The sequence below is a fragment of the Haplochromis burtoni genome, unplaced genomic scaffold (genome assembly GCF_018398535.1).
Source record: "Haplochromis burtoni strain Fernald_Lab_line unplaced genomic scaffold, NCSU_Asbu1 Contig_227, whole genome shotgun sequence".
NCBI lineage: Eukaryota > Metazoa > Chordata > Actinopteri > Cichliformes > Cichlidae > Haplochromis > Haplochromis burtoni.
The window spans coordinates 722,994-743,026 of record NW_024582588.1 but is presented as its reverse complement, the minus strand read 5'-3'; the positions used below and the strand labels follow the sequence as shown (position 1 = coordinate 743,026).

The window sequence follows — 20,033 nt, the reverse complement described above, 5'->3', positions numbered from 1 at the left end:
AGCGGTCTGTCACTGAAGGAGCTCTGCAGTTCAGCAGCATTTACATGCATGGGGTGGGAGACTCTGTCCATCAGAGATGTAATTTTGGCCAGAGTCCTTCTGTCTCCCACCACCTGCACTGGGTCCAGGGTGCATCCCAGAACAGAACTGACCTTCCTGATGAGTTTATCCAACCTCTTCCTCTCAGCTGCCGATAAACTGCTGCTCCAACATACCACACTGTAAAAAATGACAGATGCCACCACAGAGTCATAGAAGGTCTTTAAAAGCGCTCCCTGGACTCCAAATGACCTCAGCCGCCTCAGCAGGTAGAGTCTGCTCTGACCCTCCCTGTAAAGAGCATCAGTGTTGTGGCTCCAGTCCAGTTTATTATTCAGGTGAACACCTATAAGAGTCCACTATCTCTAAAAGCTATCTAAAAGCTGCAGTTGCTTGCAAACAAACTTAAGGTGGAAGCACTTTAGGGTGTGTAACATAAAAATGACAGCTGTAACATATCATTTAATCTACTATTAGACTTAATAGACTTCAAGACTATTTCTTTAATTGATCTTTGTGTCACGGCCGTGCAGCCCAAGGTGAGAGAGTGGACTCAGGTGCAGACAAAACTTTGGAGGCTCGATGGCGTAGAATTAAGTGAAGTTAAGTTACAGAAGGTCAGTTGTGACAAAAAAACGAGTGAAGAACATAAAACACTCTTAGTAAGTGAAACATGAACTAAAGGCGAGAGCCTTATAACCGGCTCAGAGGAAAATACTAATTTACAAGGTAGCACATAACTTTGCATGAACCCCCAAATCACTTGAAGTCATCTATAATCTGTGAGGCTACGCTCTGAGATTCTATCAGTAGCACTAAAGGAAAACACTATGAACGGTTCTATGAGGAAAAACAATATTACCTGGGGCCAGGGCAGACACAGAGACACAGGCTGGACACAGAACAGAGGGAGTATGGAAACCAAAACTTAAGAAATACAAAATCACAAACCAAGAAGAACTGGAGAAATAAAAATGTAAAACAGAAACCAAAACCAAAACTGAAAACACTGGGTCAACCACCCAGGTACCCTAACACTGAAGAGATAAGTACCATCTTGTTATCCTAGCATTAGTGTTTTTCATGTTGTGGATCCATTGCAAAGCATAATGATCATTCTCAAAAACAAACACTTTCCCAATGTGATAATAGCTTAGGTGTCTAGGGCCCATTTAATTGCCAATGCCTCCTCCAATGGTCGAATATCTCATTTCCTCCTAGACCCACCTCAGAGGCATCTGTTTGTACTGTAATGGGAAGTCTAAAATCTGGACACTGCAAGACAAGTTTCAGACACAGTCTTTCAAATCATTGAATGTATTCTCAGCCTCTTTAGTTCCCTCAATCTTTATAGAACTAGACTTTCTTTTCATGTTGGTTAGTAGAACCACTCTGGATGAAAAATTGGGAATTAGTTGGCAGTACCAACCCACTAACCCCAAAAATGATTGCAACCTTTTCTTTGTGTTTGGAAAGGGTGCTGCAGTAACTTGATCCACTTTTGCCACCTGAGGCCGAATGCCTCCACCTCCTATTACATAACCAGGTACTGCACCTCGGGCTTGGAGATGTGAAATTTCTTTGTATTTATGACAAGTCCTGCATTTTTGATGCGTTGAAAAACATCAGCATGAAGACAACAATATCATCAATGTATGCAGCTGCATATTGTTCTGCACCCCTCAAAACTCGATCCACCAACCTTTGGAATGTAGCCAGTGCTCCATGCAAGCCAAAAGGCATCACTGTGAATCTAAACAATCCACTTGGTACTCTAAATGTAAGTCCTTTGAAGATTCTGTCAAGGGAACCTGCCAATATCCTTTACAGAGGTCAATGGTGTCAGAAAATTAGGATTTGCATTGGATACGGATCAAAAACACACATACAATTTAACTCAGAAAAGTTTACACAACATCTAAGCTTAGAATTATCTTTCTTTGGCAAAAGCACAACAGGACTACACCACTCACTGTGTGAAGGCTCGATGATTCCTGCAGCCAGCATACAGCAAGTGGCATCTCTAATTGGCCGTTGGTCTGGAGCAATCTTGCTGATTCACTGCTGGCCTCTCCCTCAGCGTCGCTCCCATGCCCCTGCCTCTGTGAGGCCTGGGCCGGTGAAGGTTGACTTATCAGGAGGCAGATGTTGAAGAAGCTTCCATCCTCTCCTCCGGTGTCGCCCACCTGTCCCTGGGCTGCCCACTGCTGGTCCCCAGGCACAGTGTCGGGCAAGATGGATCCCTTCAGCTCTTGATTGGAGCATGCCGGGTGAGGGAACTAGCCCTTCCTGAGGTCCTGTCTAGTAGAACAGACCTCAAGGTTGGTGATGTCACACAGCCACAGCGCCTCCTATCTCAGGTGCCGCTGCTGCCTGATTGGTCTGGTTGCAGGCAGTTGAGTGCCCTGCCTCCCAGCATTTATGGTCCCCTGCCCGGAGATGGTTGCTGCCATGCATGGCGAGATTAGTTTGCCTTTGGCCCCTCCCCCGATAGCCCCGTCCCTGGTCCCTCTGGATGCCCCTTCAAGCCCTCCCTGGGCAGGGCGGCATGCTCTAACAGGGGCGTGAGGGTAACTGCTGTTGGCTGGTGGCCATTTTGTCGGTCGCTCTATAGGGATGGAGCTTGACACGACAGCTGCAGGCAGGCTGGGGACACGGAGAGCTCTCCCACATCCTGTGCCTCTAAGGCTAAAATGGGGATGATGGCTGCAGCGTGTGAGGGAATCAACCTCCACCGGCCCAGGTGGACGGTGGAGGTTGATTACCGTGAGGTCGATGTTGAAGAAGCTTCCATCCCCTCTGGCTGCCACTGGAGTGGGGCCTGGATGGGTGGACCTATGTCTGGGTCGCTTGATTTCCGGGCCCCTCCCGCAGCATTCCCTGCCATGGCCTCGCCTTGTGAGGCCTGGGTCGGTGGAGGTTGATTGTCAGGAGATTGATGTTTATGACGCTTGGCTCTGGTCGGACAACCAGGGTTGCCTGATGGGACTGCCTGTCTGCCCTGCGGCCACCTCTCTGTGCTGAGGGCCCTATGCAGGCGTGTGGAGACAGCCGTGTTCAGGTGAGGCGGGGAGGACTCGGAGCCTAGGATCACCTGTCCTCCAGCCACCTTCCTCCCTCATGACATCCTTTGAGTTGGGCCTAGTGGCCAGCACTGCTGTAGGCTGTGTTCCCCTGGCATATTGCCCGTGCTTTGCCGGTTTATATGCCAGTCAGGCCTCACTGCGTCTGCCGACTGGGCCAGCAGTTGACAGTTCTCCAGCCTGCGGCGCTGGCTCTCTGTCTGGCAGATTGCCCACATATTGCGGTTTACGTTACCTTTCGCAGCTGTACTGCTGCTGCGGGCTGTGTTCCCCTGGCGTATTGCCCGTGGTTAGCCGGCTAACGCGCCAGTCGGACTTCACTGCAGCAAGTGTACGTTCTCCAGCCTCTTAGCCAGGTTCTGCCTGGCATATGAGCTGCTGCGGCTGCAGGCTGTGTTTTCCACGCCAGTTGGACCTCGCTGTGTCTGATGTGTCAGCCAGTGAGTGAGTGTTCTTCACCCTCCAGCGCCGACTGTGCACGAGTAGCGAGTTCGCCCTTGCGACACACCTGCTGCAACAGCACTTAGTGGCCAACAGGAATTGGGGCACACCTTTGGGTTGTGTCCCCAATTGGCCTTTCAGTTGGCTGGACCGCCAGCCCCCTTGCCAGTCTGTGGATGGCGTGGGGTGGCTTGGGGACAGACACTTTGGGTCATGTCCCTACCTCGGCCCTCTGCTTTCAGCGGCTGTGCTGACATTGCAGGCTGTCTGTCTGGCATTGCCCGCATGGCTTATGCAACCAGCAGGATACTACTTGGCAGCTTGGTGTGCTGCGCTCCCTGGCGGTGTGCTTCACGGTTCCCAGGCTGACCTTGAGCGGCCAATCACTTGCGGTTCTGCGTCCTGCACTACAGGTTCGGGCCAGTCTGGCGTCTGCAGACTGCTGCCTCCACCCCCCGGCTTGGCCTTCGCGTCTGGCGAAGCCCTGACCAGGGTGGTCTGCTTATGTGTACTTTGTCGATGGTTCATTGGCACCTTCCCTCTCGGGGGTTCGGTTGCACTGTCTCCTCGCGGGGTGTCTTAGAGAGTTACCCCGTACATATGGATAATGTAATGGTGTGGAGAGATAGTCTCGATATGATAGTATGTACAGTTACTGTGCAACCTTGGTTCCCTTAGTGAGAGACTATCTCTCCACCGTCAGGTCGCTCGGAGACGTGTTCCAATCAAACTATCACCGGTGTCACGCCTGCACAGCTGTTTTATACGTGAGCTGTGGGGCGTAGCCAGGTGTGCTGGAGTGTCTTAAAGAAGTATCCACACACCACGACCAAGGGGGGTCGTATCTTGTACATATGGAATACGTAACGGTGTGGAGAGATAGTCTCTGACTAAGAGAACCAAGGTTACACAGTAACCGTATGATTTACCTATGACTAATGACTTAGTTAGTATAAGGGATAAGGTAAGACCCTCATCATCCTTGTTAGAGATCTTAATTCTTTCTGTCCTGTTTGGATCTCTCACAAGCATTGCTCCCTTATTGCTGTCTATTATTAACAGCTCACTGAGGCAAGATTGTGTTCTATCCGATTTTAAGTATACTAAGGTAACTCAATTACTTACAAAACCTCAAATTGATGCCAGTTCTCCCAGCAGCCTATTTCAAAATGAAAAAGAAATTTTTGAAAATCAGTTTAGATCATTACTATGCACTTTGCAGATTTCGGACCACATTCAATCTGTTTTTCAAAAGCAGCGTGCCACTGAAACTGCTCTTTTAATGATCTCTATAATGATAGCTATAATTGCCCTCTGTTGGCATCTGATGCAGAAAATTGCTCTGTGCTCATATTGCTTGACCTCAGTGCTGTTTTTGATTCTGTTGACCATAATATTTTACTTAATATGCATTTCTTATCATTTGTATGCTGATGACATTCTGTCCACCCTAGTTGACTGTTCTTCCTGGATTAGTGACTGGATCTCCAGTAACTGTCTTGTTTTAAACTCTGACAAAACTGAGGCAACAATCCTTGAATACCATTCTCCATAGTCTTAGTGTAATTTTTGACTCACGTATAGAATCTATTTCACATTCCTGTTTCTTTCATTTAGAGAACATTTCAAAATTGCAAGCTATATTCTCGCATTAACTTATCCAGGGCCGCATCACATTTTAAGCTTTTTATGTTTTACATTACAAATTTCAACACTTTATATTTTCATCCAGCCATCTTGTTCCATTTATCTAGGGCTGGGTCATGGGGGCAGCAGCCTAGGCAGAGAATACCAGACCTTCCTCTCCCTGGCCACCTCCTCCAGCTTGTCCAGGTGAACACCAAGGCATTGCCAGGCCAGCCGAGAGATATAATCTCTCCAGCGTGTCCTGGGTCTTCCCAGGGCCTCCTCCCGGTGAGACCCACAACACGCTCAGAACACCGGAGGCGCTCGTCCTTGTCAGATGCCCAAACCACATCAACTATTTTCTTTTGATGTGGAGGAGCTGCGGCTCTACACTGAGCCCCTCCTGGATGGCTGTGCTCCTCACAGGGACAGGTCAGCCACCCTTCGGAGGAAGCTGGATGGCTGGTTCGGCTGGATGACTTCCCGGCCTCATACCCCCATCGGGAGTATGTGGTGGGGCGTGGTCTGAGGTGCCATGCAGGGAAGGTGGACGCAGCTTCACGGCATCCGCAATTAGGCCTGCCGACTTAAATAAGGGGAATTAGGGTTTGTGGGGAGAGTTGTGGTATATGTTCGGCTGGTAGCTTGGGAGCTGCAGCCGCGTTCAATAAAATGGCTCTGAAATCTGACCTGTGGACTCGTCATGCCTTATTTACACCACACTGATCCTATGAGTCTTACCCAGTAGGCAGTGCAGAGCTTAAATGGATGAGGGCATTAGCCCAGTACTAACTGCCTCGAAGGCCTCTGGGCGGTTGCCCTCCTACCTCTGATAAAAAAAAACTGGGGGCAATGGCCTTGCAAGCCTAGTCCTACTAGCTACACGCATCAACGGCAGCGTCCCTTTAGATCAGTGCTCTTGAAATATAACTAGGTTTAGTTTAGTGGCTTTGAAAAATAAGCCCCAAGGCTCTGTTACTTTAAAAGACTGGAGTAACCTGTAAGAGCTATTTATTCAAATGCAGATTAATACTCAGGGTTTTGCCTTCACTGTTTCACAAAGGGTTAAAAAAAAATAGGTCCACAATTCGGACTTTTTAATGCAGCATGTTTCAATGAAGTGATTAAACATAAGCAAAACAGAATTAAATCAGTTTGCTAATTAACCTTCTCCGAGCTAATGCTGAGCAGTGATGGGAATAACGGCATTACAAGTATTGGTGTTACTTTTTTCAGTAACGAGTAATCTAACTAATTACTATTCCTATCGTTACAACGCCGTTACAGTTACTAACAAGAAAATGCGGTCACGTTACTATTTTTCAACAAACAGACGGTTGAAGCTGTGTTCAGCTTACCGCATCTTATATCACTTGCACGGAAGTAGCTGTAAGTAATCGGGGCGCTACAGCTTTAAGCAGCCGCGCGCGCTCCCGCTGACGGTAATCAGGATCACTGTCTAGCACAGTGGTTCCCAAACTTTTTTTGCTGGGCCCCCTTTGTTTTACAAGCAAAATGTTTGAAAACGCAGCTGTTTCGTCCACACATAAACGGTGTTTTGAATCAGCGAAAACTGAGATTTTTTTAAAACTCTTTTTTTGCGTTTATGTGTGGACGAGGAATACAGAGTTCATCATGCAACGTCAAAGTTATGTGCCTTTTTCACGTCACGCTGTGCGCCACGTTATTGTTTACATGAGATGCTGGACCATGAGATGCTGGACCAAGGCCAGGAAGATCGTGAAGGACCTCAGCCATCCCAACAACAGACTGTTCTCTCTGTTGAGGTCAGGAAAGCGATTCCGCTCCCTGAAGACCAACACAGAGAGACTGAGGAGGAGCTTCTTCCCGCAGGCGATACGGTCTCTCAATCACACCACCACACAGTACTGACCCACACATATGGTTCTTACACACACACTGGACTTTCTGGACTTTGTTTTTGCACAACACTGGTCACTATATTCTTCATTTCCGGTTAATACTTGTACAGCTGCTGTTATTGTGTATATATTTATTTATATTTAGATTTCTTCATACATTCTTATATAGTTCTATATTGTGTATTGTGTATTTTGTTGTACAGTTATTTTATTTTCAACTTTAATTTATATATTTTATCTTATTCTTCCCAGTTAAATTTACCCTTCATTCTAATTTGTGTTGTACAGTTATTTCATTTTTAACCTTAATTTATATTTTATTCCTTCCTAGTTAAATTTACCCTTTTTAATTTTTCATATTTATTTCCTATCTTATTCATAGCCTTTCCTTTTTTTGTTTTCTTTAGGTCACGAGCAGTTGTCCAAGCATTTCACTACATATCGTACTGTGTATGACTGTGTACGTGACAAATAAAATTTGAATTTGAATTTGAATTTAAATGAGATGAATTGCAGAATGGCAGATAGAGACAAAATACTGTTAATCTGACTGTCTGCAGGTTTTACACGCAGTTACTGTCCCTCCATTTACAAAGGCAGAGGCGTCACGGTGTGATTATTTTACGTGTAGTTGTTTTTTTCCTGTGTAATAATATTCAACATTGCTATCAATACATTTTTCAAAAAATGCCTCTCTGTGCAAAATGGGTTCAAAAACATAAACAGCTGTGGGATCCTGTTTGTCCGTGATTTGAACAGGGGGAACAAATCGTGGCAGGATCAGCCTGATATTATTTGTATCCCACTGTAACTTTACTGTATAAAGAGCTAACATCTCCAAAATGTCAGGAGTAGTTAGTTATTATGAGAAGTGTTTGTGAACTAAAAATCAAGAATGTGGGATACTGTTTGTCCATGATTTGAAGAGCCCAGCGTGTGCTCCCAACAAAGGGAAAACCAGTTCTGCAGGGAGACCTTGTGCACTTGTGCAGGTGAAACCAAAGGGAAGATTTGCTTCACCATATTTTCTAGTCTTTGGCTTAGAATGAAGTTGGTTTGGAAACATATTCAGCGATGCTTCATCTCCTGCTTTGCGTTTCTGTGGGCGCCCCGTGCTAGCAGTGTCCAAGCGTGTTGATTTTCATACCGTCGCCCCACACCCTCTGCCCCCCCGCCCCCCCCCACCACACACATACACACACACATATGAAGAGAGAGAGGCATAGTATGCAAACGGCTACCAAACAGCCATCATAATTCATCATACAATGAGAACAGGACAAATCAACAATTGACAATGACTAATTAATATTAAAATCTGTAACATAATGTATTGTTTGGAGTTTAGTCTGTTACTGTTACTATTTTTACCATTTCTTTTTGGAGCAACTGTAACCCACATAATTTCCTTAGGGATTAATAAAGTATTCTGATTCTGATTGTTTCAGGATGACCTGCCATTATCCAATGACACATCTGCTTACCTGTATCTTTTGCTCGTTTCTCCTCCTCTTCTTTTCTATTTTTTCTAAACTGAGCACCTGATGGCTTTGAACTTTTCTTGTCCATCTTACATTGGTTTTAATTTTGCACTCCAGTATGAACACCCATCCCCCAACCCAAGGATCACCACAACATAACCTAATAGACCTACACCTTAGTTCACAGATTCACTTTGTCTAGGGTTTATTTCTGGGATTTCACACAACCCAGGATTCAAATCATGAATACATAATTTACAACATTATGAATGAAATGTGCTCTATTTGGAAGCAGCCGGCCCCCCTCCCCTTTCGACGGGTTGTGTGTGAGACTTTAAATCATCAAACTGTAAATTATAAATTTTAAATTGTTATTGATCCCTTTACCCCTGGTCCTAAAGTGTATATTTATTTTCTTACTCTTCTTATATTTATTGTTTGTTTACTTGCACTGCTGTAACTGGAGCCTCGTCGTCTCGTCTCTCTATATACTGGACTGTATGTAGCCGAGATGACAATAAAGTTTACTTTGACTTCAGCAGCGAGCAGGCGCACCGAGGGCTCTCGCTCACTTTTCGCATATAGAATTTTGAAAAAACATCGCTGCAAATTATAAGTCTCTATCATGATGTCTGGTGTTTTCGTGTTTGTTGTTTTTTTTAGATTTTGTTTTATTTTGCGAGTTGGTTATTAAATGCCGCTCCAGCCAGCCCCGCCCTCTCCTCCCTGTGCCGCAAGCAGCAGGCGCACCTCGCAAACGGAGGGCGCCCTTACTCCCAGCAAATGGGCGATAGAAAACCGATCGGTGCCTGTACCATTCCCAATATGCGCTGGCTGATGTCGGGGCAGCATGAGTACGAGCAATTTTTTATTTATTTTTTTGCCGATGCCCGTGATGCCGCCCCCCACCATGATGCCGCCCCGGGCAACCGCCCGTGTCGCCTGTATCAAAAACCGCTACTGTGTCCAAGTGTTTTGTTTTTTTCCTTTTCATACCTCGTCCCCCCAGCCATGGCTCTGCGCCCCCCCTAGGGGGCGGGCCCCACACTTTGAGAAGGTCTGGTCTAGCACAACACCTGGAGCTAAGGGGCAAAACAATCGTGTGAGTGCTGCTGTTTGACTGAGGAAGAATAAAGTAGTTGTGGTAAGCCAATCACACGACCACTTAAAGACAAAGCAACAAGATGATATATACCAGTTTTTAAATTGTGTTGATAGGCCACGTAAAACCAGAGTCATGATAAACAATATATACATGGCGTTTTTTCTCAATAGTTTCGTCACTTTTACTGTCTAAGGACAGCGCAGCGAGCACTCTCTGCATATGACCAAAACAACAAAACAAAACAGGGGAAGTTTTAGGAGTGACGGCGAGAGAGAGAGAGAGAGAAAGACAGCAGAAATAGAGGGAGAGCGAGTTTTGAGATGTGTCAGAACAATGAGGCGACTGCTGTCTCCAGGTAGAAACAGGAGTGATACACCTGCTGCTGTCAGACCTGCAGATATCAGGCTGTGACGTTCTCCTTTATAGTGGACAGAAATTTTTTTTGGAGTGGCACAAATAATTTGTGTGGCATCTTATTGAATGCAGAACAGCTGATTGTTATGTAAATAGTTTGAAATGGTTATTTAAAAAATCAAGGTAAAAGGTAAATGGATGCAAATAACTTTGTTGTTTGCAAAACTTGTGCATATGATTTTAAAATTGACAATTTATATTTGCATTTAAAGTTATGAAATATGATTCATTAAACATGTTTGTGGTTGTTACAGTAAAAATATAACTTTTTCTACTCGGATTTTATGTTTTTTGTCTGATTTTAGATGAATTGTGGTAATACAGTCTGTCAAAATGAAAACACAACTGTAAATTCAGACACGTGAGGTTGTGCTGATGATACCAAACAAGACAAAGTAAATAATTTTTAAAGGTAAAATGTGGAGGGAAAATCAAAAGTAGTTAAAAATGGCCAATTATACCCTGGACCAAAGAGGGTTAAACAATTTTTTTTAAAGTAACGCAATAGTTACTTTTCAAGTAATTAATTACTTTTAGAATATTGTAACTCAGTTACTAACTCAGTTACTTTTTTGAAGAAGTAACTAGTAACTATAATTAATTACTTTTTATAATTAACTTGCCCAACACTGATGCTGAGCTTGTTCTGATCTTTGTGAGAAGAAAGGTTGGAGAGAGAACAGGCACACCCTAGCCTGAAGAGCGGCAATCCAAATCGTCTTGAGGCGATGATCTAACAAAAAATCAGGAACAAGCCAAAACATACAAAATCAACTTGCAGGTTTACAGTTTCGGCAGCAGTTGATCTCTCTGATAGTCCTTTATTGTCATTGCACATGTACAAAATTATGGGTGCTCCACACCAACAGGAATAAAATATAAATAGTAAAACTGCAGGAATTTTAAAAAAAAAATTAATTTGGGGAGATGAGTCGGCAGGGTGTGGTGTGGGGGGAAAGCGTATATTAACAGTCTGAATTACCCAGGGGAAGAAGTTCTTTGTGAGTTTAGAGATGTGGGACTTGATGGACCTGAGGTGCCGACCAGAGAGCAGTGTTGACCCACTGTTCTCTGGTCGGCGCCTCAGGCAGGTGGCAGGCAGGGAGCAATCGGTCACCTGTCATGGCCCTGGTTTTCCTGAGACAGGAGGATCTGGCGATGCTCTCCAGGGTGCCAGATTAGCTCATTCTTACATGAACACTCATTTCAGCATATTCTTTTTTTAATTCAAATACAGGGAAAAGTTTTCTCACTTTTTCTCTTCTGAACTTTGTGTTTGTGAATCACATTATATACAATAAAATGTATTTTATTGAAAAATGTGTTTTATAGTCAGACATTGCTTAGTGTCTGCTCACTCTGCCCTCCTATCCTCACACACACACACACACATTCAGTGATAGGCCTGTCTTTACTGTCATTATTATACTCTCTTATTTGTTATATCGATCAAACTTACACCTGATTTTATTTAGTTGATTATGCTTAATACTGATCTGTCACGGCCGAGGCCGACTCAAAAGAAAAAGGACTCAAATGCAGAACGCAGAGCAGCACAGAGAACGTTTTATTGACAACGTTTATTCTTTCACAACAAGTGTAAGTGAAAAAACCCCCAGAAAACTGAGTTGTGTGTTTAACTAGTGCTAGGAACAAACACCAAAACTAAACAGCACTTATGCGACCTGAGCTAAGTAAACAATCAGTGATTTTTCAATGGTGGAAACTGCAGTTCTGTGGTTAGGGTCAAAAGGGAGAGTCAAACTGGATGGCTGGGTCCCTGGAAAGGGGTCAGAGTCACTGAAACAAGAGTACATATGTCAGGTATGGTTCCGGAGGAATACTGGCAAGCTATTTGTTCTGAATATTCCTTTGCACTGCTTACTTGCCGCAGGTGGATCGGTAGCGTGGTCCCGGTGAGTGGTACGTAACCGAAATTCCTGACGTTGAGGCAGGGAGGCAGGCAGGTGCGTGGAGTGAGTAAAACCGTGAGACTGTCAGGAGGTCCAGCGTCCGAATGGGGGTTCTATGGCGGAGAGTTGCGTCTGCTAATCTATGGTGCATTGCTATGAAAGAGAGATACAAGATGAGTCAAGGTAGTTCGCTAAGCCGTGTACAAAACAAAGCGGTGGCCTGTATTAACTGTGGTTAGCTGAGAATCTGGCTAAGAGAAGTTGAGCGCCGCTGGCCTTATAAGTCCACGGCTTAATTACCCACAGGTGCGAGCAATGAGCAGGAACACGGTGGCTCCTCCCAGAGGTGGAGCTGCTGGCTTGGAGGAAAAACACTGGGACTCACCCAGACCATGACACTTTCAGCAAAATCATATATGAATTACGGTTCTGTGTTCAATAACCAACACTTAATACCATTTCTCTTATTCAAAATCATGTTTAATGATCGTTGGCTACACATTTCCATTTCTTTCCACATTCCTGCAGCCACACACAGATGCAACTCTGCCAAGGTCGTAACTGGATCATATCTATGCAAACAAAATCCAGATGTTAGAATCATTTTCATTACTCAAACTGCATTTTTCAGTCAACATATTAATAAGACTTATACTTTCATTACATCTTTGTTTAATAATAAAGAGGATTTAGCATTAGCAAAAGCTCATATAGATAAACTCTGTAATACCACTTTATTTTTTTTAACATAAAAGGCTATTAAGACCTTTTACCCTTTCTCAGATGTGATAAGAAGTAAGCCAGGGGGACCTCAATCTCTCTCTGTCCTATCTCTCTCGTCTGCTTTTTCAGTCAGTACGTGGAGATGATGTCCATGTCCATTGGTTGTCCAGCTTTCTTCCTAAACCTGTATTCTTTATTTATTCTTTATTCATTAATATCTAAGGTTCATCCAGGTTGCGATATGTTCAGCCTATTTTGTATTTTATCATTTCTGCCCAGTTGTACAGTTTTTATAGTTTGTATTGTTTTTTAAGACTTGTGTAAAGTGGGGGTGGTGCATAGAGCAATATTCATATCGGCAAGCATCTCCTCTGATAGGACTCTGTCAATTAGCTGAGGGAGTTGTGCTCTTCCTAGGGTGGCTACATTGAGTGTGTTTTCTGTTGATGTTATTGAGTTATTAGTTGCTTCTTGGTCAGTATGGATGTTGGCTTTCTACTCATCCAGAGTACTCACATATGCTGCATATAACCCCTCTCACTGGCTCATCTGGTAATTCCATATTCTTGTCCAGTAGTTGCCCATGTATGCCTTGTTCCAATAACCCACTTCTCATCACTGTGTACTGGTCCTGCAGTAGGTGTTACACTTTTTATGCTTGCATGGTGGGGTTTATTAGACTAAAAGTATAGTATACAATAACAGGCTATAAAATATACTTCATACACATTTTTATTTAACAAGTATGAGTTATTTTTAGTAAACATACAAGTCATGTTGTCTTGTTCTAAATGCAACAGTAAAATAATTAAACACAAATTTGTCTTGCAGATAACAAACCCTGATGCACGAAGCAGACAAGAATAAGCAAAAACAAAGATGTACAGATCCAACAATCTGTTATCCAGAGTTTGAAAAAGATCTTGTACCTATAAAGGAGACCGTAATTAAACATCTCCTTTGTGAAAAGGTGAACACACCAGTGAGCAAAATCATAATGAAACTAGAAAACAATAGGCCAGTCTTACAACTATGAAGTTCTATTACATACAGCAACCAGCAACATACAACGTGCACAGCTGAATAAAAGATATATAAAAAAAACATACAACATTTGAACTGACCCAAAAGACGCATTTTCAAAGCATACAAAATGGCTAAATCCATTTTGCAGCAAGGATATATTCATGCTTAATAGCAATGTTTTAAGTGTTCATAACAAGTTAAAGCTTTACCTTTATCTTGGTGCAGGGGTACAATACCAAATGTGGCTTGGCACTCAGGGTCTGAAGAGAGCCCTCATAAATTCCTTCATGTGGACTCTAATGTCTATATTTCTTATTCAAAATGCCTGTGTGGACATTCGACGGACATGCGATATAGTGGACTGTAACCATGATTTCAGTGATCTCAAGTTAAAGAAGTATCTCTCCTGTGAGGCCACTGATAGTGGTAAACAAAGGCACAACTGTACGAGTTTTCTAGCGTCTGTGAACAGAGTTCTAGTTTGAGAGATAACTCTTTATTGTCATTGCACAGTCATACCTAGTACAATAGTACAACGAAATTGGAACGTGTCCACACACACACACACACACACACACACACACATATATATATATATATATATATATATATATATATGTATATATATATGTATATATATATATATATATATACATATATATATATATATATATATATATATATATATATATACACACACACATATAGTATTATATGTATTTTATATTTATATATATTTATGTGTATATGTTGGCATAGCATACCGTGTTACATGTAGCATACATGTTGCATAATGAAAATGAAAATGATGATGAATCTTGAAAACAGTGCCTGGAAGTGCCCTTTTTCATTACGGCTAACTTGACCCTTCACCGCCCGCCCCCCAGTCAGTTTCTGTGAAGAAGACTTCCGGTTGTGTGTCATGGCGGTGGGATGGTGAATCCTAAAGAAGGAGAAAAAATCTCGCCCCTTTCGTCCTTTCCCACAGATTCAAGACAATTTCCATGCATTACTAAGCCCGTCAGCTGCGGTCTTGCATCTTGGATTTAGCAGCAGAGGGCTGCGGTGTCCGTCCGCCTGGTCATGGCGGCTCACAAACCAGTGGAATGGGTCCAGGCCGTGATTACTAGATTTGATGAGCAGGTAAGATGGGCTCATTCAGTAGATGGGTGTAGCAAGCTTCGGTAGTGTTGACGCTGAAATACTCTAATTAACGTAATATATACAGCAACGAGGTGTTTTGAAAATCGAATTAAATACCGATTCATTTGTCAAATGTACTTTCTCCACTGTAGTGTACTGTGTTTGCTTCTTCCAGCTGCAAAACACTGAAGATGAGGTCTTTCTAGCTAGCGCTGTCTCCACGATCAGTTAGCACGTTTATCTCATATTATAATTGAGCTGTTGGGATTTGCCTGTTCCAGTGGGGAATAATGTTAATAAAACATTATATCTAGAACATTTGAACCAGTGAAGACACGTCTGTTTGCCATTTAAAGTTGATCTGTCGTTTTCTCTCTTGTCAGCTAGGTAGCTAACATTAGCAGGCCTAGCTTTCTAATGTAAACAAAAAAGATGTGGCTGGGGTAGCACACTGCATCCAAAATATCTTATGAACTTACTGGGGTGTGAGTACTAAAAGTTAATGCGCCTCTTTCTAACAGCTATTTTCTTAACAGTTACTGTGAGACGCCTGCTTTTCTTTATTTGTAAGAGAAATCCATATCAGTTTATACTCAAAACTTAGCTCTTGTTACAATGTATTAGTTATTTCCTTTAAGTATGACACATCTACGACGTCGACAAAACATGCATCAGCTGTTTACAAAAGAAAAAACCTCCCAGTCAGACAGTAGTCAAAGTTAATTTTGGTAGATTGTGATTGTGAAAAGTAATTCGCTTTTCTTAAGTTGTCTTGGGTGTTAGTTGATACAGATCATGGCTTGTACGTAGGATTTAGCAGCTTAGCCTGGATTACTACCACTGGAAAAAGTGGCTTTCGGTGTTACATCTGCTTGTTAGTTATTATTGCACCAAACCCCAATTAAAACCTCACAGGCAACAGTCTGTGCTGAAATACACATAGTTTGTCATTGACACTATTACATTTTGAGCAATCTGAGCGTGTTTGGAAGACACTAATAATAATAATTAACAGAAAAAGCATTTAATGGTCAGTGTTTATATTGCTTACTGCCTACCTTGCTTTTTTTTTATTTATTTTTTTAAAAAACAACCTCTGTCCGTTTTTTTTTTTTTTGGGAGGGGGGGGGGGGGGATATTTGTCACACTTACAAATTTTAATGTTAGACAAGGATAACCCAAGGACATCTGGCCCTCCTTTTTCAATTTACCTAAACCTATCTAGTTCTATTTTAAAAAGTATCTTTTCTTTTTCTCTTAATAAATTAACTCATCATTTAGAAGCCTCTGATTTTTACTTATATTTGTCTAATATTACATTTTGTTTATATATATATATATATATATTAGGGGTGCAACGATACACAAAATTCACGGTTCGGTTCGGTTCGATACTTTGGTGTCACGGTTCGATATTTTTTCGATACAAAAAAATGTTCATGCCTTTTTAATTTGTCATTTATTAAAATTATAAATATATATTTTAACTCAAAAGTACAGTTTTTAAATTTAACCCTAACCCTTGTGCGTGTTTTTTATTTTGACAGCGAATGCGCACCTGCGGACCACTTATGTGCAGCCCTGGTTATTTAGCTCGTCATATTGCAGCCACAGAAATTATTTTGTCCATGAAACCATAAAGCTGCACTTTCTTTTTGCCTTATAGTCTGATTTGTCATAACTTCTCCGTTTTGTGGTAAGCTTTTCTTTGGCTGTCACTTCTTCACCCTGACCTGTCTTATTTGGCTCAGCAGAACTGAAATGCTTTTACACACGCACTCACATAAGCTCAGCGATTCTCTGCGCGATCAACCTCTCACATGTTTAAGCTTGCTGCGGGAGATTTCACTTGTCATGTTTGCATAGTAAGCTAACGATTAATAAGACGATGTCAGAGGAATTGGTGCACAAATTATCATCACTCACAGATCAGTGCTGTCGCTCTCTATACACAGTTCGCACGATTGCAAAGTGAAAGCAAAAAAACAAGCGCAAATTCAAACGCGACTTCAATATGTCACATATTGACAGTGGCTCACCGATGCCAATGACATAATTACCCAGCTACATTTCTGAAAGAATGCAAAAGCATTGACATATATTTTTCCTACAATAGCCCGACGGGCAGGGCAGAGATAGATTTTGGTAGCCCGACTGAAAAAATCGCTAGCTCCGGGACGTCGGGCTAGCGATATTGCGAGTCCTGTATCTGATTGAGGAATCACTCATCTTTGGAAAAGAGAGTTTATTACAGAGAAATGGCTCTTTCCAAAATAAAAGCTATACTATCCGCTTCTTCTGGGCTATATTCTCAGCAGCATAAGGAGAATCATGTGCTAACAGCTGTCTAAATGGCTAAAGTTAGTAGCATGCTTGTTGTTTTTGTCTTTGCACTAGGATGATGTCGGCGTAAATGTGCAGTCATATTCGTTGTGTTCCCACTAGTGCTTTCAGGTTAATCTCGTTGAAATGACCTTAACGCCACAACACGGCAAATCTCCGTTAACGAGCTACCGCCGATCGCCCCGTGCATGGGGCTAGACGGCCAACACGTTAACGAGCTAACTGCGCTAACACACTAGTTCACACCAATGTAATTGAGCATTGCATGGCACATCCAACATACTGTTTTACTTTAGTCCATGACTCGCTTACCTTCAGGGTCATACGTCACATGAAAACCAAAATAATTCCAAACGCCAGATCTGAATGAGGTTCAATTTGCCTGCCTAAGGAGAGCTTAACTTCTGTCTCGCTAGCTTGCCCTGCGCTCTTCCTTCTGACTATGCTGTCTGTGTTGAGCGCTCAGTGGATCTGCGCTCGACAGTGCAGCCTAGGCGGAGTAGTCGAACACAGATTCACTGAGCGCTCAACACAGACAGCATCGTCAGAAGGAAAGTTGATAAAATAAATTACAAATGTTGTATTGTTCGATACATATGCGTACCGAACCGAAAGCACTGTATCGAACGGTTCAATATCGATACGAATATCGTTGCACCCCTAATATATATATATATATATATGAGAGAGAGAGAGATATTAAAAACTTTCATTTTAAAATGGCAGTTGAAAAATTTCATGTAGACAAGCATTTTGGCAGCATTTGAGGAATGATCTATGTCCATACTTGAAAATTAATAGGTGACCATTACAGTTAATTGACTGGTCACGCTATCTGCATGTATATAATAGTCATGGACAACAAAGCCAGCAAGCAACCCTTGTAATTCTTTGTGTGCTGATTTAAGCACTTTGTTTTTGTTTCCTTTGGAAAAGAGTCACAAGATACTGATGTGACAAGTCAGTTGAGGAAACATGATTGATAAGATCCAATCAGGAAGCACATACATGTGTCTGTGTCACTGTTTCCAAAAGTTTCTTTATGCTTGTTCAGACCGGGGGGGAACAGGTAAGAAGTTTTCCCAAGAAAACTAAGTCTGAATTTTAGAAACCCAGACTTGTGTGGATGGTAGCTGTAAACCTAGCAAAAGTTACTAATTTAAAATTATTATTATTTTTTGACTATAAAATCAAAACTGTTAAAATATCAAAGAAATTATTTGAAATTACATAGATTTTTGTTAAGTATGTTTGTTATATGTGGTCAGTTTTTGGGTTGCTACTGTGAAGGATTTTCACTTCCCAAAAAATGTCAACATTTTGAAGTATACTTTTTTGTACTAGTATAGTAGCAGTTACAATGAAGCTTTAAAATAAACAAGAAAAGAAAAAATGTAATGAATAAATATTATATAGCATTTCTATCATTACTGAGACCAAGCTATTGAGTGACAAATACTTGAAGAGTTGCAGATGACTCTTTTTCAGTTGCATTAATTTTTTGTAATACAGTAGAAAAGAAAATGGATTAAGCGTGATTGCTGTGATGGTATGTATAGCAAGAAACCAAATGCTATACCACATCAGCACTGCTGGAAAATGTTTCCAGTTTTTATGTTACTGGTTTAGTAGAAGTAGGCGAAGCAATCCAAATATCCCTAGTATAGATACCAGTTTGCTGATATTGGTATCAGATTGATATGTGATCGGCTCAGAATGTAGCCATCTGAGCTTGCTGTCCATACCTGAGGTCTTGGAAACTACCAAACAAAGACTCACAGGTTTGGCCAGCCGCTTGACGAGGTATACCAGAGAGATTGAAGGCAGAAGAATAAACTAGCTGTTCTCCACAGAACCATCCAAGGTATATTCCCAGTGGCAGGGCAACAATATGACAACAGCTCCACAAAGGGTGGAGACTGAGCAATACTGGAAGAGCATATGGGAGAAGGATGCAACACATAATGACTACGTCCTGCCCGTGATCAGGTACCCTGCTGGGATAATAAGCTGGCCAAAGGAGGAGATAGAAGCCACTGACATCAAGACCAGGAAGCTCCTGACCATGCATGGAGGGTTTCATTCTAAGTCTAGCACAGTGAGGCTGTACGCTAAGCAGAAGGAAGGAGGCTTGGGACTAATGAATGTAAGTTCCCATGACCGACCGTGTGCTCAGTGAATACCTCAGGCAGCAGAAACACAAGAAGGAGGAGGAACCATCATGAAAGGACAAGCCCCTGCACATTATGTACCTATGGCAGATAGAGGAAGTGGCTGACATCGAGAAATCCTACTGAGGATAGCACAGAAGACAAGATTCATAGAGGCTGGGGTCTGTCACACCAGGCAATATTCTAGGGGCAGGATGTGTAAAGATGCCCCTGAGACAATCCAACACATAACAGCAACGTGCAAGATGCTAGCAGGCAGGGCATACATGGACTGCCATAACGAAGTGGCTGGCATAGTATACAGCAGGGGTCGGCAACCCTGGGCACGCGTGCCAGCTGTGAAGGGTTAACTAATGGCACAACAGGCAGTGAATTAATCGGAGAAGGTGCATTAGAAATAAATGGCCGGCCAGCGGTGCACATCGCACATTAGCTCACATAGACATATTAGTTGTGCCGCTTCTTAATGACTGTATCTTAGCTAACCCCAACAACCACATTCAGCTTGTAAATAACTTAGCCTACTGGTGAGAGGGACGTTGCTAGCTGGCAGTTTTTTCAAGCGATGTTGAAATTTCCACATTCCGACACTTCAAATGCTTCAGGAGCTGTCCGCTCAGCGCAGCATCAGCACCACGGAAA

The 20,033-nt window shown here is 42.6% G+C and overlaps 1 protein-coding gene across 2 annotated transcripts in view; it reads left to right on the top strand.

The window, feature by feature from the left end:
* The first annotated feature begins 14,615 nt into the window (after positions 1-14,615).
* Positions 14,616-20,033, top strand: part of nf1a (neurofibromin 1a) — a 133,738-nt gene continuing 128,320 nt past the window's right edge. For both annotated transcript variants that reach the window (XM_005937135.2, XM_005937134.2), the window contains exon 1: positions 14,616-14,877. In XM_005937135.2, coding sequence (XP_005937197.1) covers positions 14,818-14,877 — 60 coding nt within the window. In that variant the 5' untranslated portion in view covers positions 14,616-14,817. The remainder of the gene's footprint in view (positions 14,878-20,033) is intronic.